Source organism: Eumetopias jubatus, unplaced genomic scaffold (assembly GCF_037043125.1).
Source record: "Eumetopias jubatus isolate StellerSeaLion01/CBP00866 unplaced genomic scaffold, mEumJub1_p1.0 scaffold_15, whole genome shotgun sequence".
NCBI classification, from domain to species: Eukaryota; Metazoa; Chordata; class Mammalia; order Carnivora; family Otariidae; genus Eumetopias; species Eumetopias jubatus.
In genome coordinates, this window is record NW_028274821.1 from 88,153,932 (window position 1) to 88,174,603 (window position 20,672).

General features: G+C 54.4%; 2 protein-coding genes across 2 annotated transcripts; one reads left to right on the forward strand and one right to left on the reverse strand.

Moving 5' to 3' along the window:
* Window positions 1-3,684: 3,684 nt before the first annotated feature.
* PHYHD1 (phytanoyl-CoA dioxygenase domain containing 1) lies at window positions 3,685-16,076 on the forward strand. Its single transcript, XM_028107848.2, has 11 exons — window positions 3,685-3,717; window positions 7,042-7,200; window positions 10,886-10,967; window positions 11,107-11,154; window positions 12,580-12,635; window positions 12,720-12,782; window positions 13,440-13,461; window positions 14,475-14,603; window positions 14,712-14,828; window positions 15,629-15,755; window positions 15,905-16,076. The coding sequence occupies exons 1-11, from the start codon at window positions 3,685-3,687 to the stop codon at window positions 15,948-15,950; spliced, it is 882 nt and encodes a 293-aa protein (XP_027963649.1). The 3' UTR covers window positions 15,951-16,076.
* Window positions 16,077-18,516: 2,440 nt separating this feature from the next.
* On the reverse strand, window positions 18,517-20,671 carry DOLK (dolichol kinase). Its single transcript, XM_028107708.2, has one exon. It carries the CDS (start codon window positions 20,285-20,287, stop codon window positions 18,671-18,673), a length of 1,617 nt encoding a protein of 538 aa, XP_027963509.1. The 5' UTR covers window positions 20,288-20,671; the 3' UTR covers window positions 18,517-18,670.
* Between the last annotated feature and the right edge of the window lies 1 nt (window position 20,672).

The following is a 20,672-nucleotide window of genomic DNA, read 5'->3' on the forward strand; positions in this document are numbered from 1 at the left end:
GGCAGGCTCCCCAGGTTTGGGTTTCCAATTTCTGTCCCAGGCGCCAGGCGCACACACAGTCCTGTCGGCGCCTGGTGGCAAGAAGCCACCTCACTTTAGATCAGTCACGGGGGTCCCTGCATTAGAAGGGTTGCCCGCCTTAGATCAATCACTTGGACACTAAGGCACGTTTTAGCGTCTCTTTTCTTAACGATTATGTCCATTTGTCTGTCCATTTGTGTTTTCTGCGTCATGTCAGCAGATGTAATCCTCAGAAATAATGCACACTAGCCTTTGACAACCATGAAGCAATCCGTTACATGAGGGTCTGAACTTGTAGACTCCGTTCAAATATCAAATAAATCCATAACAGAAAGTAGCCTTTGGAGATCTCCGTGTCGTGGCGGGGGGGGGACCCTACCCTCAGCTCTCTGGGTCTGGCTGGGCCCTGTGGACTGGTTTGTTGAACGGCCACTGATGGGCATCTAGAAGGTGGGTAACTGCCCTTCTCCCTGCCCTTTGGAGGCCGCTACTGGGCGTGGGCTGGACAGAGCGCCTGCAACTGTCAGGCGTGGCCTGGGCCAGGGGTCCTGCCGCTGGCCTGATCACCTGTGGTTTGGGCCTTCATGAGCTTTGATGGGTGGGGGGGCCGGGGCGGGGAGGGGGACACTGGAATGGGAGCCAGTAGTCTCCATTCTTGTCCCAGCTCTGTTACTCCCTGCATGAAGCCGGGCTGACCCCTTCCCTCCTAAGGCCTCCGTATCCCCATCTGTGCAGCGGACGTTTCCACTCTGTGCCCTCATAGGTCCCTCGTAATTCCCAGCAGCCATTCCCCTGGGCTCTGCAGAGGTGGGGCTGAGAGTCACTGCGGGGGAGCCGGCTCCTAGCCCCTGTGGGAGCCTGCTGAAGGTGCTGGGCTCCATTGCAGAGGCTCAGGGAGAAGGGCAGAGCTGCCTTCAAATCGTAGCTCTGCCCTTTATCTGATGTGGAAGCACAGTTTCCTTGTTTGTAACATCAGACTAGTATTGGCAACCTTGCAGGATTGTTCTGAGGCTTCCTTGAAGTTGCCTTTTAGTTGGCAAATAGTTGGCTTTTAGTGCCCAATAACTGAGGTCCTCCTCCTGGACCAGTGAGCTTTGCGCCGGGTTGCCGTGGGGACCCAGGGGCAGGGGGCTTTTGGTGAAGAAGAAAGGCCATGTGTCTGACCTCCGCCTCAGTGATTAGGCCTTAGCTGCTGCTTGGGCACCTCCTCTGGAACAGGCCAGAGTCTGTCCTCCCTCCCTCCGTGGGACTGTCACCCCTCCAGGTCACCTCAGGGCTGAGCAGCTGGGCTGTGATCCCTTCTGAGACCCTCCTGGGTCTCCCGAGTGGAGGTCCTCCCCTCCTGTCTGGTCTGGTACCCCCCCCCACCAACTCCCACCCCCCACGCAGTCTTGGGGCCGCCGGGCACCACCAGGAGCAGGAGTGTTGGGTCCGGAGCTGGTAGGCTTTTGGGGGGAAAAAAAACCCCACCTCCCAAAGCCTGAGCAGGATGAACGAGCAAATCTCAGAGGCTCAACGCCTCCTCCTCCCATCTGGACCCCCCAGGGCTGTCCACTCCCAGCCTCAGGGGTATAATCTTTCCACGGATGACAAGAGCGGTTTGGAAAATGGGGAAGTTCAAAAATCAAAATACCCTCACATTTCACCCAGAACAGCCCCAGCTAACTTTTGGTGAACAGCTGATAGGCACTTTTAGTAAGTGCTAGGCCCTGTGCCAAGCTCTTTATTGGCAGTAAAGCATTCCTCTTCCTCCTTATGAGAGGTTATCCCCAAACTACAGATGGGGAAAGCAAGGCCCAGGCCCAGACTCAAAGCCAGTCTGCCTCACTAAGCCTCCACTACAAGACTTTGGTGGGAGTTCCCAGGGGAGCCGCTAGCCCAGCATGATGGGGACCGTCGTTGTGCCCCCGACCCATGGTAGGCGTCCCTGTATTTGTTGGGCAGTTGCATCAGATGGGGCCAGGACAGCTGGGAACGGGCCTTGCCTCAAGCGAGCCTAGTCTCACTGTATTGCCTGCATAGTTTGTCTTCTGCCTGCCCTTCTCACCCAGCTGAGCTCCTCGGAACCTCTCCTCCATTCTCAGGAGCCTGGCCACCCCTCTCCCCGGCCCTCGGGAATCGGCACTGGGCAGTCACTCCCAGTGCAGTGGGCCCAGAAAACACGACTTGACTTGGGGCCAAGGCTCCTGAAGGCTGAGCTCATGTCCCCACGCTCCTTCCCAAGACATTCTGTCCCTTCGCCATTCAGAAAAATGTCATTTCGGGGAAGGCCAGCGGCCCGTCTTCAGGAGCTACAGCCAAAATGGGCCCGTCAGCTGCTGAGCAGGGCCGGTGGCTTCTGTCCTGGCTGGTGGTGTCCACTGTGCCCGCTGGATTTGAGACACCCAACATCTTGGGCCTGGGGGGGGGAGGGCGGGGCGGGAACAGGAACCAGGGTTTCTCCCTCCCTCATTCTGGAGACCCAGGCCCCCATCTATATCCTCTTCTTCCTCTTTCTGTTTCTGTTTTTTTCTTTTTAGATTTATTTATTTAAGTAATCTCTGCACCCAATGTGGGGATTGAACTCAGGATCCAGAAATCAAGAGTCACATGCTCTTCCAACTGAGCCAACTAGGTGCCCCTAGCCCCTTCCCCTCTAAGATGTCCCTTTATCGGGTGCCTGGGTGGCTCAGTCGTTAAGCGTCTGCCTTCGACTCAGGTCATGATCCCAGGGTCCTGGGATCCAGCCCCACACCGGGCTCCCTGCTCCGCGCGCAGGAAGCCTGCTTCTCCCTCTCCCACTCCCCCTGCTTGTGTTCCTGCTCTCCCTATGTCTCTCTCTGTCAAATAAATAAATAAAATCTTAAAAAAAAAAGATATCCCTTTATCTGCTGTCTTCCTCTGAAAAAAATAAGATATCCCTTTATCTGCTGTCTTCCTCTGAGCTGTAGGCTGACCCTTCCATCTTTCCCTAATCCTCCCAAGACGGACAGAGTTTCAGGGGGTCAGAGCTAGGAGAGGCCCAGACAATTCTCTGAGGGACCTTTTCCACCTTCGGAACACAAAGCCACTCGGCCCGGTCTGACCAGTCTGATGTGTACCCCCCCACCCCCACCCCACGTTGATGCTGGCGGCCTGGGGACTTTCTAATCCATGCCTGAAGTCCAGAGAGGGGCTGACATTCGTCAGAGGTCCCAGTGAGTCAGGCTGCCTGGACTGGGACTCAGGGATCCTCCTGTCTACCCAGCTTCTTTGCACTGACACTCCTGGAATACAATCTCTAGGCACCTGTTTAGCAGCCAGAAGGGGGTGGTTTCTGCAAAGCAACTGGGAGGGAGCCCTTAGAAACCATGAAGGAGATTGGAAAGGGCTAATCCTGGATTAACTAGGGATGGACCCAGGGTATTGAGCTAGGTCAGAGGCAAGGGCTCCATCCAGGCACGGAAGTGATGGGGGGGGTGGTAATTCAGGCTGGTGTGTGTGCTTGGGGGAGGAGAGGCTGGGGGCTGGGATTGGGTTTCCTCTGGGTAGGCAAGGGTTAAGTCCCCCTGGGCCTCCCAGGCTCCAGCTGCTCTGCACCCCCACCTTACTAGGAACTTTGGAACTGGAACTTGACCTTCATACTCTAATTTGTATTTTCTCCTCTCTGGCCTCCAGCAGCGCAGCACCCAGAGTCTCATCCCCATGGCCTGCCTGAGCCCCTCCCAGCTCCAGAAGGTAGGGTCATGTGGGGTGGGGGTCCGAGAGATCAGGGAAGAGTTGGGGGTGCCTCCGCGCCTCTAGTAGACCCTGGGAATCTCAACCTGACCCCCTGCCGTTTTTCAGAAGAGGAAACTGAAACCCAGAGTGGTCGGTGTCCAACCACGACCCCTAACTTCTGCACAGACGGCCGGGGGCCGTCAGGGCCACAGGTCCGGGGTGAGGTGGGAAGGTCCGCGGGACTGAAACCAGAATAAAGAGTAAAGATCAGGGGCGCCTGGGTGGCTCAGTCGGTTGAGCGTCTGCCTTTGGCTCCGCTCGTGATTTCGGGGTCCTGGAATGGAGCCCGCACCGGGCTCCCTGCTCAGCAGGGAGTCCGCTTCTCCCTCTGCCTCTGCCTGCCCGCCCTGCTCCGGATCCGGCGCACTCGCGCTCTCTTTTATTTATTTATCAGATAAATAAATAAAATCTAAACCAAAAACAAAACAAAACAAAAAGTAAAGATCAGCCAGTTCAGGCCCAGGAGTGGGCCCTGAGGGCAAAGAGGGCAGGACGCGGAGGGGGGGGGGACGCGGGGGTGGGACGCGGGGGTGGGTGGGGGAGGAGCCAGGGCCCGGGGCGGGGCGGGGCCAACGCGGGAGGCGATTGCTCCCGCCCCGCGAGCGCGGCCGGGTCCCACCTGCGGTCAAACACGAAAGGCTAACGCTTGGGAATGGAGAGTGACACACACTTAAAAAACGCGACCCTTGTGGGCGCCTGGGTGGCTCAGTTGGTTAAGCGACTGCCTTCGGCTCAGGTCGTGGTCCAGGGGTCCTGGGATCGAGTCCCGCATCCGGCTTCCCCCCCACCCCACCCCCGCCCCGCTCTGCGGGGAGCCTGCTTCTCCCTCTGCCTCTGCCTGCCATTCCTCCCCCTGCTTGTGCGCGCTCTCTCTCTCTGTCAAATAAATAAATAAAATCTTAAAAAACAACACCGCGACCCTTGTTTGTTCCTGATGACTAGAAGAAAATGCTGAAAAATACAGAAAAATCTCAAAGAAGGAAATGGAAAACCACCCGTAATTTCCCACCCTGAGACTTAGTATTTTGGTAGACAGCCCGAGAATCTTTAAAAGTCGATCACAACAGCTACTTCTTATGAGTGTTTGCCCACCGTTTTATAAAGGAGGAAGTACTGTTTCTCCGACTTGGGGGTCTGAGGGTGGAAAAGGGAAGGGGGTCGCCCAAGATCTTGCACTGACTAAAACACGAATCTGTGTTCAGCTTTTTTTTTTTCCCCCATCTCACAGTATATCAGGCACATATGTCCATGTCAGTAAATATTTTTCTACCACATGATTTTTATCAGCTGTGTTGTGCTCCAGATAGATCAAACATACTTTGTTGAATGACTGACTCTCCTTGTGCTGAGCATTTACATTGTTTCCGATTTATTGCTCTCTTTCAACCACCCTCAGTGAATACCCCCATTAGTACATCTTTGCTCCCTTTTTTGCTGAGCCCCCAACTTTTTACCTCAACAAGTTCTTGCCTCAGTGTGTCTGCTGGGTCACGGGTACACACAGTTTGCTGTGGGTGACCCAGTTCCGGAGGAGGAAATGTTCAGCTCGATACTGATGTGAGGATTAAGTATCTTTTTTTAAAAGATTTTATTTATTTATTTGACACAGAGAGACACAGCGAGAGAGGGAGCACAAGCAGGGGGAGTGGGAGAGGGAGAAGCAGGCTTCCCGCCGAGCAGGGAGCCCGATGTGTGGCTCGATCCCAGGACCCTGGGATCATGACCCGAGCCGAAGGCAGATGCTTAACGACTGATCCACCCAGGCACCCCTAAGTATCTTTTTTTAAATAAAGATTTTATTTATTTATTAGAGACAGTGAAAGTGAGCATAAGCAGGGGGAGGGGCAGAGGGGAGAGGGAGAAGCAGACTCCCCGCTGAGCAAGGAGCCTGACGCGGGGCTCCATCCCAGGAGCCACCCAGGTGCCCCGAGGATTAAGTATCCGTCACACAGAGCTGTCCAGAGACCAAAGGGACCACGGTGGGTGAGCATGAATGTCCCAACTTCCCAGGTGTGGAAGACAGAACTGGGCACTGGGCATCCATAGGGGAGTGAGGGAAGGAATGGGGAGGGTCAGTAATTGGGAAACAGATACTTCACAGTGGGTTCAAGAGGTGACTTCCAGGGCGCCTGGGTGGCTCAGTTGGTTAAGCGCCTGCCTTCGGCTCAGGTCATGATCCTGGAGTCCCGGGATCGAGTCCTGCATCGGGCTCCCTGCTCAGCAGGGAGTCTGCTTCTCCCTCTGACCCTCCCCCCTCTCATGTGCGTGCTCTCTCTCTCTCTCTCTCCCAAATAAATAAATAAAATCTTTAAAAAGAAAAAAAAGAGGGGCGCCTGGGTGGCTCAGATGGTTAAGCGTCTGCCTTGAGCTCAGGTCATGGTCCCAGGGTCCTGGGATCCAGCCCCGCATCGGGCTCTCTGCTCGGTGGGAGGCCTGCTTCTCCCTCTCCCACTCCCCCTGCTTGTGTTCCCTCTCTCACTGTGTCTCGCTCTGTCAAATAAATAAATAAAATCTTAAAAAAAAAGATTTTATTTATTCACGCGCGCGCAAGAGAGAGCACGAGCAGGGTGAGGGGCAGAGGGAGAGGGACAAGCAGACTCCCCGCTGAGCAGGGAACCTGATGTGGGACTGGATCCCAGGACCTGGAGATCATGACCTGAGCCAAAGGCAGCCACTTAACCGACAGAGCCACCCAGATGCCCCAGCTGGTCCCCTTTAAATGCCCCTTTAAATGCCAAATGTCAGAGCTGCTACCCTGAGACTCCTCTGTCCCCCATCTGGTTTACATTAGACACCTCTGCCTTTAGCTGTTGAATCTGCCCCCCCCTCCTTGCATGCAGCAGTTTGTGACAGCACATCTCTCTGCATGCTGGTTTATTTGATGTCAGCCTCTGTTGCTAGACTGTAAGCTCCAGGACGGCAGGCTTCCTCATTACTGTAGCTCCAGCTCCTAAAACCATGCTGGTACACAGTAGATGCTCAATGAATTTAGTTGAATAAATGAATGAGGTTGTATTCCCATGTGACCCAAGCCCGCTGGAGGGGAAGGATGGGGGGGCACCTCCCCTTCCACCTCCCTTCATTCAGGCAACCAATATTGGCTGCACCTCACTGGGTTCCAGACACTGTGGCTGGGGTGGGGGGTGCGTGTGGGGGAGACAGAGCAATGAACAGGACACTTGGTCCTGCCCTCACACAGCTTTGGGTTTCAGGGAGGAGTCAGGTCAGTCCTCATAAAGAGCGTGTGAAAGGGGGAAGCCTGAGTTTTCTTCTTGCCTTCAGTTTCAGGAGGATGGATTCCTGGTGCTGGAAGGATTTTTATCTGCAGATGAATGTGCCGCCATGCAACAGAGGATTGGCGAGCTAGTGGCTGACATGGATGTCCCTGTCCACTACCGCATAGAATTTTCCACCCAGGAAGATGAGCAGCTGAGAACCAAAGTAAGTGCCTGGGGCAGGTGAGAATGGGATCTGGTCTTTGATGGGGGTGGGGGTGGGGCTCAGTCCCCAGCCAGAGCAGCAGCCTGGAAGGGAGGGCCCTGAGGCCCATGGGCTCGTTCTGATACCACATCAGGCCCTGAGCCCTCCCTGTGCCAGGCTAAGTGCCTTATCTGCGTATTTCCCTCTCTCCTCACTATGGACTTTTTTTTTTTTAAAGATTTTATTCATTTATTTGACAGAGAGAGAGAGGGAGAGAGTGAGAGCAGGAACACAAGCAGGGGGAGTGGGAGAGGGAGAAGCAGGCTTCCCGCGGAGCAGGGAGCCCGATTGTGGGGCTCGATCCCAGGACCTGGGATCATGACTTGAGCCGAAGGCAGATGCTTAACGACCCAGGTGCCACCCACGTGCCCCCCACTATGGATTTATAAGGTTGATGTTATTACCCCCATTTGACAGCTGGGGAAAATGAGGCCTGGCTCACTTGCCCCACACCCTGTGGTTAGTAATTGGTAGAATGAGGATTTGAACCCAGATCGGCTGTTCACACAGGCTCTGCTGTACTTCCTTAGTGGTTCTCCTGCCACAAGGGCCTCTTTTGTGGCCAGCAACCCAGAATAAGCCAAGTGATTCTGATCCCCCAGTGAGGCTAGAAACACAGCTTCTCCACCCCCACCCCTCATGACTTAATAGGACTCAATACAGTTTGACATGAGGTAAGTTGAGACTCGGGGTTCTCCCACACAGTTCACGTAACCCTTCAGGAGCCTGTCTGTGGGGGCGCCTGGGTGGCTCAGGCGATGAAGCGTCTGCCTTCAGCTCAGGTCATGATCCCAGGCATCGGGCTCTCTGCTCAGCGGGGAGTCTGCTTCTTCCTCTCCCTCTGTGATCTCTCTCGCTTTTGCTCCCTCCTAAATAAATAAATACAATCTTTAAAAAAAAGAAAGAAAAAGAAAGAAAGAAAGAAAGAAAGAAAGAAAGAAAGAAAGAAAGAAAGAAAGAAAGAAAGGAAAAGAAAAAAGAAAGCAAAGGAAAGGAAAGGAAAGAAAAAGAAAAGAAAAAAAAAAAAAGGAGCCTGTTTGTGGCGTGGCCCCTGAGCCAAAGCTGTGGTCCCTGCCTGTTAATATGGCTCCTTCATGCTGAGAAGCTCCTGCCATCTGGTGGGCATAAAGGGGATTACAATGGCCTTAAGACTGGGAACCCGGAGAGCGCAGCTGAGGCACTTCCGGAGGACTAAGGGTTACAGAATAATTTCCTCCAAATAGTGGGTTTCATTTGCCCTCACTCCCGCCTTCTAGGTGGGGACAGCAGAGAAGGGGTTCCAGTGCCTAGATACAGGTCACTCAAGGCCCCAAAGAGTGAGGGGGCCAATCTTGTGCCCTCTGAAGATGCCTTCTGAGAATGTTCCAGAGACCAGTGAAGGGTTGGGTGGAGGATGGGAGAATAAAGTGTCTGTATCTTGGTTTATAATGCTTGCAAAGAGCTCAGCACAGTGCCTGGTACTCGGTAAACCCTCAATATTCACCACTGACATTAAGACTTTGAAATGGGCATTAAAAGGAAAAAGATCAGGGGCACCTGGGTGGCTCAGTTAAGCCTAACCCTCGAGGTCCTGATCTCAGGGTCCTGGGATTGGGCCCTGTGTCAGGCTCCCTGCTCAGGAGGGAGTGGGCTTCTCCCTCTCTCTCTGCTCCTCCCCCACCCATGTGCGCACATGCACGAGTGTGTGCTCTCTTTCAAATAATTAAATACAATCTTAAAAAAAAAAAAAAGGGAAAAAGATCACTGGGTGCCCATCCACTTCCAGCTTACTTTGAGTTATTTTCCGACTCTGTAGGTTGTATAGAACTGATAATAACAGGGGAGCCTGGCTGGCTCAGTCAGTAGAGCGTGTGACACTCAGATGTTGGAGTCGTCAGTTCGAGCCCCATGTTGGGTGTACAGATCACTTAAAAATAAAAAAAAAACTGATAATAATGTCCACAGAAGTGGGTATGAAGTGGGTCCCGCAGAATGCAATTATCCTCAGTAGATCGATCCGTGTCCCATCCATCTGCAAATTCATTTCAGCATTCTTGGAATTCTTTGAACATTTTACTGGTTCCCTGGTGAATGAATTAAGGAGTCAAGTAGAATCTTTGACATGTTTAGCTTCATTATCTTTAATTATTATTATTATTTTCTAAGTAGGCTCCACGCCCAGCACGGAGCCCAACGTTGGGCTTGAACTCAAACCCTGAGATCAAGACCTGAGTTGAGATCAAAAGTCGGACGCTTAACGACTGAGCCATCCAGGCACCCCTAGCTTCATTATCTTTAATATTATTATTATCAGTTATGCTTCCCTGACTTGTTTCCCTCACCCTGATCCTGATACAGAACACCTATGAACATTGGAAAACAAACGTATAGTTTTCGGTGGGAAGCGCGGTGAAAGGGCCCGGCAGGTCACCACAGAGCCCGAGGCACACGGGAGAGTAGGTGTGCACGCGTGAGGGAGGCAGGGGGCTGTGCCACCTGGAGAACTTGGGGGGTCGGCACCCTCAGCTCCACTCATGTGACCACACAGGAAGGTAGGGAGATCTACATGATGGTAGCCAAGGGCAACTAAAACCACAGGGAAAACACTGGGCATCTTCCTGAAGCGTTATTTTCATATGACGCTAAGAAATGTAAACCATGGGGGCGCCTGGGTGGTGCTGTCAGTTAAGCCTTCGACTCTTGGTTTCGGCTCAGGTTGTGATCTCAGGGTTGTGAGATCGAGCCCCATGTTGGGCTCTGCGCCCAGCAGGGTGTCTGCTTGAGATCCTCTCTCCCTCTCCCTCTGCCTTTCCTCCCCCAGCGCACGCTTCTCTCTCTCTAAAATAAATAAATCTTTTTAAAAAAAGAAATGTAAAACATGGTATTAAAATTAACAAGGAAAGGTTATTGAGAAAACAGAAAAAGATGAGTAATAGGTTATATTCATCAAGCATTTAGCCGTGCCCTGGCTGTTTTTTGTTTAGCAACAGCAGGAATGATGATGGTAAAAGCAGATATTCATGCGGCACTTTCCACATTCCAAGGACTGTTCTGGTGCTTTCTGTATATACCAATTCAAAATCTCTACAATGCCCTATGAGATACCTTTAATCACATCCCTACTTTATGAGGCAACTAAGCCCAGAGAGGTTCAGTACTGTGGTTGTGGTCACACAGCAACCCACTGGCAGAGCTGGGATTTGAACCTGAGTATTCTAGCTCTATGGGCTGTGTTCTCAACTACCGTAAGATTCAGCCTCTACCCGAAGCCTCCACCAATCCAGAGGCGGTCCGTTCTATTACTATTTCCCTTTACAGATAAGGAAACAGGCGCTGAGCAGTAAAACAAGTGACCAAGGCTACTTGGGAACCATACCTGTTTGATTATGGTGCCTAGGTTCAGAATCACACCGTACCGAGCATAAGAATTATGTGACTTATTAAGAGGTTTCCAGGAAATTTTATGCTTGTGGCTTCCTATTGCACTTCCAGGCACTTGGGGTTCCTGTTCACTGAGGTCTGTGCCTCAGTGGATGAGTTTGAGAAGGGCCAGGGGGGTCTGTAGCCCTGTGGGGTTGGGAAGCATAAGCATCCCCTTCCCCCTTGGCCGGGCCCAGCTCTGACCCTGTGATGCTCTCTCAGTCACTCTGACATCCCCTCTCCACAGGGCCAGGGCAACAAAGACTATTTCTTGAGCAGTGGCGACAAGATTCGGTTCTTCTTCGAGAAAGGCGTTTTTGACAAGAAAGGTTCGGAGCTGGGGCCCCCGGGGTGTGGGAAGGGCTGGACTGGGGTGTCTCCCCCGACAGCTGGGGGGCCCCCAAGGCCAGTTGCCCAGGGGAGGGTGGGCTCCAGCTCATTTGCCTTTACCTGTTCCTTGTGCTACAGGAAATTTCCTGGTCCCTCCAGAGAAGTCCGTCAATAAAATTGGCCACGGTAAGCAGGTGCCTGGGGGAAAGGAAACAGGGAAACTGAGGCCTGAAGGGCCTTGGGGCCTAACCCAAGGACCACCGTAAGTTAGTGGCCCAGCAAAAGGCATTTCTGGCTTCAGTTCCCCTTCTGGGCCTGCTCCTCTGGCCTTATGATGCTAATCCTAGACACTACCACCACAGCACTGGGAAGAGGGGCCGCCTGAGCCGCCCACGCAGATGGACATGTGTAGACCCTCTGCTGCCTGACCTGGTGATGATCCAGGCCTCAGGCATGGGGGGGTGCCTCCTGGTTCCCACTGCTTCCTGGAGCCTCCTTCAGGAGCACTTAACATGTTAGCATCGCCCCTATTCTGAGACCCCAACATGAAGCTAGGGTGCCCTCTTTCTTTCCCCGGGATCATACGTTATAATTTATTTTGCAGACCACTTATTTTTTTTTAAGATTTTATTTATTTATTTAGAGAGAGAAAGAGAGAGTGTGTGAGCAGGGGGAGGGGGAGAGGGAGAAAGAGAATCTCAAGCAGAATCCCCACTGAGCCTGGAGTCCGATGCAGGGGCTTGATCCCATGACCCCGAGATCATGACCTGAGTCAAAATCAAGAGTCGGACGGACCCTCAGCTGACTGAGCCACCCAGGCGCCCCTACTCATTTTTAAACTTGAAGTTATATCATGGTAGCTTTGTGAAAAGAATTGTGGTAAAATACATATAATATAAAATTTGCCGTCATAACCATTTTGAAATACACAATTCAGTGGCAATAAGTATATCCAATACTCACTTTTTTAAAAAAAGATTTTATTTATTTATTTGAGAGATAGAGCACGAGCCGGGGGCGGGGAGGGGCAGAGAGAGAGGAAGAACCAGACTCCCCACTGGGCAGGGAGCCCGACGCGGGGCTCAATCCCAGGACCCCAGGATCATGACGTGAACCCAAGGCAGACGCTTAACCGACTGAACCAGCCAGGTACCCCCCCATCCCTCACTTTTTGTAATGACAACAATAATAATAATGAGATGATCAGGTATTCGGTGCCAGGCCCTGGCCTGAGGCTGCACATGTGTTAGCCCTTCGAGTCTTGGGGCAGCCTGAGAGGCAGGGCTGATCTCTGGTTCTGCGGTACAGAGGAGAAACAGGCTTATAGGAGAGAAATGGTCACCTGAATCAGCACAGAGCAAGTGGCAGGACCGAGATTACTACCAAGTTAGGGGCCCCTTTGAGTCAGGTCTGGAGTGAGGTTTCCAGATGGCTGCAAGGTCGAGAATAAGGTTGTGGGCCCATCTCTTGGTTATAAACCAGCAGAAAGCTCAATGCATACAAATAGGTGAGAAGCCATAGCAAGGCCTGTGTCTGGGCACCCAGGGCCAGGCACGGAGGGACACGTGAGGGCGGGGGGGGCTGGCTGGTCAGCCTGCCTCTGTCCTGCAGCTCTGCATGCCTATGACCCTGTCTTCAGGAGTGTCACATACTCCCCCAAGGTGCAGGTGAGCAGGGGTGTGGGTGAGGGTGGGGGGGGGCCCAGATGTGGGTGAGGGCAGGCTAGAAGTTTGACCTCTGTCCCCTTTCAGGCTTTGGCCAAAAGTCTGGGCTTCCAGATGCCCGTGGTCGTGCAGAGCATGTACATCTTTAAGGTGAGCTCCCCTGTCCTTCCCAGGCCTCAGTTTACCCTCTGTAATATGGGCAAAGTCCTCATACCAAGCCCCTCCTTATGATGGACCAAAAGCTGCTTCCCTGAGGAATTACTAAGTTGCACGGAGAACATGCAAAATCCGTCTCCTCTGGGTAAGGCGCCTGGCATTTAATTGGTGCTCAGTTTGCTCAGTTAAAATTTGGTGGCAGGAGGGAAGGAGACCCCCAGGACTCCCTTCTTCCTTCTTTTGCCATTGAAATGCTCTGCTCCCAGCTTCAAGGCCCAGCTCAGTGCCACCTCTTCCAAGAAGCCTTCCAGTTTTCCCCTGGGAAGAGAGGGACCCGTGTCTGATCATGGGGCTGAGAGGCTTAGCCTCAGGCCTGGGCCCAAGTCACTCTTGCCGCCCCTCACTTCTGCCTTTGCTCTCGGTAGGCATGCGTGTTGTGCTCAGACTTGGAGCACCCTTGTGGGCAGGGCGCTTTCTCTCTTTGCAGCCCTCCTGGGCCTGGCACATGGTGGGTACTCCATAGCTGAGTGCCGATGTGGAATCCTCAGAGGATAACCTGTGGCCGGGTTAGAGCACCCCACAAGACTCAGTGCGGCCCCTGCTCCAACCCACTTTCCCCTGGCCTCACCTGGCCCTTCTTCTCTCTTGCAGCAACCTCACTTTGGTGGCGAAGGTGAGCTGAGAACAGGCTGTGGGGGCCAGCAAAGGCCACGGTAGGAGATCTGGGGCATTGGTGCTTGTTAGGTCTGTGGAGGGAGGGATGGCGCTTGCTGAGGTGTCCGTGGGCAAGAGGGAGAAGCTAACTTTTGTTCCCTTCTGGATGCACAGATACCCTTTACAGCCTCCCTCGTGGGCAATTACCTACTTCTGCTTAAATACCTCCCATGACAGGGGGCTCATCCCCTCACAGCCAGCCCTTTCCTTCCGTGCATGAGCCCAAGTCGGCCTCCTTGTGACCGCCCGCTCCTCCCCACCGTTCAGCCCGAGGACAGTCTCCTGAAGGGATGAGCAGCCCCTCCCTGAGTTCAGCACGCCCACCTCCTTCAGTCGGTCCTCCTCCAAATTCTTTGGAGCACCCACCATTAGGACACCTTCCTCTGGACGCTGTCTGGATTGCTCAAGTCCCTCTTCAAGTTTGGGGCTTGGAAAACACACAGTTCCCCGGGAAGGAAGGAAGGGAGACTAGCATCCGCAGTCTGAAGTCCTTTGTTCAGTGGTCCTCTGTCCTGGCTGAGCCCCAGCACTGGGTGGAAGGGGTTAAGATGTGGATGGGGGCCAGTCGCACGCCCTCTCCTTTTGTACTCAACTCCCCGGTCTTACGCCGCCCAGTGGACCCTCTGGTGGCTGTTTGGTAAAGGATGGTGGCTTTAGTTGCCTGGCTAGAATCAAACCACATCAGCCACTTTTTAGCAAGTATAGCGTTGGGCCCAGTACTAAGCACTTTTCACACACTGTGTCGTGGGGTCCTTCAGCAACCCTATGAGGTAGGTGACTGCCGAGGCCACTTCATGGTTTAGGAAACGGAAGTTTTGAGAGGTGAACTCTCGTGCCCTGAGTCTCCAGGCCAGGAAGTCGTGGGTTTCCAGCTGACTCGGGAAGGCTCAGAGAGCACCAGGGAGTGGGGAACAAGGCCAAGGTGAGGTGGGCCAGGTTCCTCATGCCCAGGGTTGGGGTGGCTTGCTGCAGTCACCCCTCACCAGGACTCCACCTTCCTGCACACGGAGCCCCTGGGCCGGCTGCTGGGCATATGGATAGCAGTGGAGGATGCCACTCTGGAGAATGGCTGCCTCTGGTTCATCCCAGGCTCCCATACCGGTAAGGACACCTGTCTCGCCCTGCCCACGCATATCCCCCCCCGCCTCCCCCCCCCCGGCAGAGAGGCCCGGATAAAAGAGAGGCTAAAGGCTCCACCTTGGCCTGCAGGTGGGGTGTCCAGAAGGCTGGTCCGGACCCCTGCTGGCTCGAAGCCTGACATCAGCTTCCTTGGGTCAGAGCCTGTCCGGGATGCCAGCCTCTTTGTGCCCACCCCAGTGCGGAGAGGTAGGTGGGAATGCAGAGGGCAGGGAGGCAGGCTCTGAGGCTGTGCCTGTGGGTCTGTGCTTGCTCCGACCCCCCAGCTCCCCTGCGGCCCGTGAAGTCACAGAATGGGAGGTCAGACTGGACGGGCACTGGGAAGTCTGAAGGCCGCGCCATTAACCGGAAGGCCTCCCGGATCAGGCTAGAATCCAGACTCTGCTGTCTCTTTAGGCAAATGACTGAACCTCCCTGAGCCTCAGTCTTTCCAAACGTAAAGTGGGGAGGTCAGTGAGATAGATGATGCATACAAGATGGGGCACACAGCAGATGCTGAACGAATGCTGGCCATTCCTTTTAGAACAGGGCAACCTGATGTCCAGCCTGGCTTTTTTTAAGATTTTATTTATTTGAGAGAGAGAGAGCATGAGCCGGGGAGGGAGGCAGGGACAAAGGGAGAGGGAGAGGGAGAAGGAACATGGGGCTCGATCCCAGGACCCTGGGATCATGACCCGAGCTGAAGATAGACGTTTAACCACTGAGCCATCCAGGCGCCACCCGGCCGAGCTTTTGATAGCAAGGTCCCAGCTACTTGGCACAGTACAGACACTTCGGCCTGGTTCTGCAAACACCACAGAAGGGGATGCCCTTGCCAAGGCTTGCCAAGGGCACAGGTCACAGCAGAGGGAACTTGGTCCCAGGGAACCTCCGGCCAATAGCATAGCCTCTGACCCTGGAGGATGAACAGGCCACAGAACCACTCAAGGGAGGAGGGGCCTCTGTCCCTCCCTGCCAAGTGTTCTCCTGATCCGGTGCATTCCTGCCAGGGGACCTCGTCCTAATCCATGGAGAAGTGGTACACAAGAGTGAGCAGAACCTCTCTGACCACTCACGCCATGCCTACACTTTCCATCTCATGGAGAGCTTGGGCACCGTCTGGAGCCCGGAGAACTGGTAGGTGGCAGGGGGTGGGTGTGCGCGTGTGGGTGTGTGTGTGCGCCCGTGCCCTGGACAAGCGCACCCTGGACAAGCTCCTGAAGAGGTCCTGGAGGCAGGGAACAGTGACACTGGTGCCTCAAAGTCATCTCGCTCTCTCTCTGCAGGCTCCAGCCAACAGCTGAGCTGCCCTTTCCCCCACTGTACACCTGAGTGCCCTCTCTGGGCTGGGCCTGGCCCATCCGGGTGAAGCCGTGGGCCTCACGCACCAGCGTCTCACCCGGCTGCCCAGCTGCAAAGGGGAAGTCGAATCTCTCCTCCCTACGCTTTCTCCCTGCCGGGGTCTGTGCCCCTCAGCCCTGCAGACAGGCAGGCGGGAGGTGGCAGGTGGGCAGCAGGAGCCCCGGATGGATGGCTTTCCGGAGACCTCTATCTCTCTGCCTCTCCCCTGCCCCACCTCAACCTCCCCCTGAAGGCAGCCTCTCACCATGAAAGCATTCTGGGTACTTCTCTGCTGGCTTCCCACTGTTCTCTCAGATGCAACTCGGATGATGATGATGCAAGACATGCAATAAAAGCGACTTCTGAATGCAGCTTCTCGACCCTTCTTTCCCAAACTGCTTTGCTTTCAAGATGAGAGCCCTGCTGAAAATCTTCCCAGGTGTCCCAGCCCTGCCAGGTGAGGTCTGCACGATTTTAATAACACCGCGGGTGTTTTGCTGTGCCAAGAGTTTTAAGTGTTTTGTCTGTGTCCTCACACCTCCCAGCAAGGTGCTCTTATCATCTGGGTTTAACAGACAGGAGAAGCTGACACGTGGTGTGGGAAGTTTCAGTGACCTGCTCCAGTCACAGGGCTGTTCAGTTTAGTGACTCAGCCTGTACTTCTAACCTTTGTGCTCCCCAGTACTCCTTGCTTGGGGAGGGGAGAAGACCAGGGCTGGGAATACAGTTCCAGATTCTGGTCCTGGCTTTGTGACCGACTTGTTTTCTGGTCACAGGCTGGGCCCAGTTTGCCACCTGTACAATCAAGGGGCCAGAGTAGGCCTCCATGGTCCCTCTCTGTGGGCATGCTTGGCGGGCACCCAGACCTTCTGCAGGGGCAATGTGGTAGACATTCAAGATCTGCACAGCCAGGATTTGGCCCAAAGGTTGCAAACGGGCTATGGATGTGTTTTGTCTGGGCCTCAGGGTTTTTTGGAAAAAAAAAAAAAAATTTTTTTTTTTTTTTAAAACTGGGAGGTTTCACATAATAATGCACGTTTCTAAGCTTCCTTGAATGAGCAGGTCAGCAACTGTGGGCCTGCGGCTGAGCGCAGTGATGCCTGGCTGGAACAGCCTCCTTGGAGGCACCTCCGCTCCTCACTTCCCACTTCCCCTGTCCTCCACCGCATTACCTGCCTGGCCTCAGCAGCCTTAAGAATTTGTGACCTTAATTTTCAGTCCCAACTCTGTGGATAAGCCGAGGCCTGGAGGACAGAGCCCTTCCCCAAAGGCCACCCAGGGAGTCAGCGAGGCAAAGCACTTCCTTGGCATTTTGCTGCCTCTTTTAGCAAGTAGAAAGCTGCCAGAGGGAAAGGAAGGGTTTGTTAAGTCTTCTCTGAACCCAAAAGGAATGTCTTAATACTTTCCTCTGAGGGACAGGGCTTGGTAGAGATCCCTAGCCTGAAGAGCTTGCTAGGACTCTGCTCCTGGCTTCTGGCCTCGGTGGGCCAAAGTTCTCAGGTCTTCCAGCTAGGCCTGTCCCTGCTGGGTTGGGTGAGAAGGGGAGAACCTTGTCCAGCCTCAGGCAACTCCCACTGATGGGATAGGTTCCACGCACTCGGTAAATGTCCACTGGGTTCCCGCTACAATGCGGGGCTCTGCTGGCACTGGGGGATACGGTGGGGAATGGGGCAGCCCTGGACTCTGCCCTGCAGAGAGCAAGGATACAGCATAGGCTCCACAGGAGAACCATTCTGAACTCTTGGTGAACCCCGCCAGCCCCTGGTCTCTAATTTCTTACCAAGAGAAGAAACACAGGTTTGGACATGACTGGAGTGTGAGAGGGTCTCAGGAGGGACCCCCTGCTAAGGACCCTGTGTCATCCAGCTTGACCTTCATCAGCACTGCTCAGCCAGGCAGCAGAGGCCTTGAGGCAGGAGTGGAGTTGGCTGAAACAGGAAATCGGCCCAGGCCTGATACTCTTCTTCGTCCAGCCCTTCCACGCATGCAACAGACGATTTCACCTTTCCCCTTCAGCCCAAAGGGGAGAAAGCACATGCGCTTGGCTCTTTTCCTCTTGGGTTCTCCTCCAAATGTAGCCAGGGGAGTAAGGTCATGCTGGTCTCCAAGCACAACCCATAAAACCTCTTGGCTTGCCTGGCTTTTTGCTGACACGAGGGCTGGCCTTGGCTTAATAATGACACTTACCCTTACTATTTGTTCATTATGCATGGGCTGTGGGCTGGACCCTTCACACACCTCACCTCCCTGGCTCCTCACCTGTGAGGTGCAGGCTCTTACTATTCCCATATTGCAGACAGGAGAACTGAGGCCCAGAGTGGTTAAGCAACTTGCACGGTTAAATAGGGCTGCCAAGGACTCTGACCAGGTTAGTTTGACTCCAGAACCTGAGGTGGTGACCATTACACTCTACTGCCTCCAGGGCCCAATCGGGACCCACCCCCGGGGATCACAAGATGAAGTGGGGTGGGGGGGGGTTTACACCACACTCAAGTTCTTTGTGTTGCTGTGATCTCTTTAAGCCTTTTTTTCTTTTTAAATATCAGCAAAATTAAAACCAGGAGTGCTTTGATTTTTATTTTGAATCTGAATCAACTGAAAAATCAAATCTGCTTCTCACCCCTTGGCTCTTCATGCCCAAGTGGCTGGCGGCTGTGGGGACCACTCATCCTCCCCATGTCCCTGTTTCCTCCAACACTGCTGCGCAGCAGCTAGGCCATCAGCAATATCAGGAGGTAGAGAGGCAACAGGAGATTGTCTATCTGCGTAGTGTATGCTTCTAGGAGGGACACGATGCTGATAGAGCCCAAAATCCAAGCATAACTGTAGTTTAGGTCCACTCCACTGTCAAAGATTAAGATCAGAGCTACAGAAATGATCTGGGCAAATATAGAGGTCATGGTCCCCTCAAAAGTCTTTTTGGTTCCAGGCCAGTGGATTTCCCCCATGGTGCTGCCAAAGATGGAGGCCACAGTGTCGCCCACACCCACAGCCAGGACCCCTGCATAGGGGACTAGGGCCCTTGCTCCCGCCAAGCTGCCCTTCTGTGTGCAGGGTCTGGGGACCAGCCAGATGGGAAGAGACATGCCCAGGAGCAGGTAGATGTGTGTCAGGATGAGTGGTCCACTGTCTCGTTCATCTAGGAAAAGGGACAGGAGGCTCCTCAGAGTGTGGCCGAGGGGCTTGATGCGGAAATAGCGCACGTACTCCAGAAAGATGAAGACTGCCAGACATATGGTGGCAGCTACATAGAGCAGTGTCCGGTCAAAGATGATGCCCGGGATGTAGGTGGCCACCACAATGAAGTGGAAATACTTCCGGGCAATGGTGGGGGCCTGGTGCTTCTTGGACTCAGAAGATGACCGCTTGGCATTCTGGTACAGCACCACCAGGCAGGCTAAGGTGGCCAGCAGAGACCAGTAGACTAGGAGGTAGATGCGGGTCTCTGTCTGGAAGAGGAATTGAAGAAGCCAGAGCAGGGGGTTCTTGCGGATGAGCCGGTGCAGCCAGGGCAGGACCACACCAAGGCCCAGCACACAGGTCATGAGGTGGAAGAAGATGGAGGAAGCCCAGGTACCTGAGTCCATGAAGACAAAGAGGGTGCTGAAGAAGATGCCCATAAGCACCATCCCGACCACCACCACAAGCAGGAAGAAATCCACTGGGTCTCCCTGGCTTTCCACCACAGTCAGAGAGCGCTTGATGAGCTGGTTAAGCATGAAGCTGATGCCACCCAATACAAGCAGTGCCTCCCCAGGGGTAAAGCAGCGGGGCAGCAGGTACAGCAGGATCATGTTGAGGTAGACGAAGATCAGCAGGACCTCCAGGACCTCGATCACCTCGCCCACACTCAGTGAGTGCTTCATGATGTAAATGATGACACCTCCAGCCAAGCCTGAGATGACACAAGTGTTGGTGGGCACTGGGCGACTGATGCCCAGCGCCAATACTGAAGAGAAGAGGGCCACTGCCATGCCAGTGGCTGCCACCACAATTCCAAAGCGCTCGAAGTATGGGTTCCCCACTGACTGGCAGCGCTCCTTCATGACCAGTCCGAGCAAAGGCATGACCACTGAGGCGGGCAGCAGGCCACTGTTTGCGGACATGCGGAACTGGAAGACGGCGCTTCCCTGCTGTAGCAGCCGGTCCCACTTGTACTGGACGTAGAAGGCCTGCACTGCGAGGGCCACGGCGCACCACGAGTATCGGTCCCACACGGCTGCGTGGATGCTTAGCACGACCGCGAACACTACTGCTGCCTCCGCCAGCACCGACCCGCTCAGCGGAGCCCCGTTCCCCGAGGCCGGGGGAGCGTGCTCTCGGGTCATGTCTCTAGACCTGGGGCCCCGGGGAAACCGGGGGGACTAGCTACGCCTCGGCCTCTGGGTCCCTCAAGCCCCGCCAAGACGACAGCGGCAGTTTCACACAGCCAGCACCTTCTCTTTCCGTTCTCCAGCTGCGAGGAGGGAAGCTCCACTGCAGGCAAGCCACTTTCTGAGGCTTGGGGACTGGCGCCCAGCGATCCTCCACCGCCTCGCACCTAGGACGGAGACGTTGCCACTCGGCCCCTCGCTTCACAGCCCCGGCTGCTCTCGCCGCGGGTTCCTCACCTCTCCGGCCGTCTCCATCTTGGCCCCGCCCCGCCGTCACGTGACGAAAAAGCACCATCCACGGCCGGTCCGGAGGCGGACGGTCACGTGGGTGCGGCGTCTG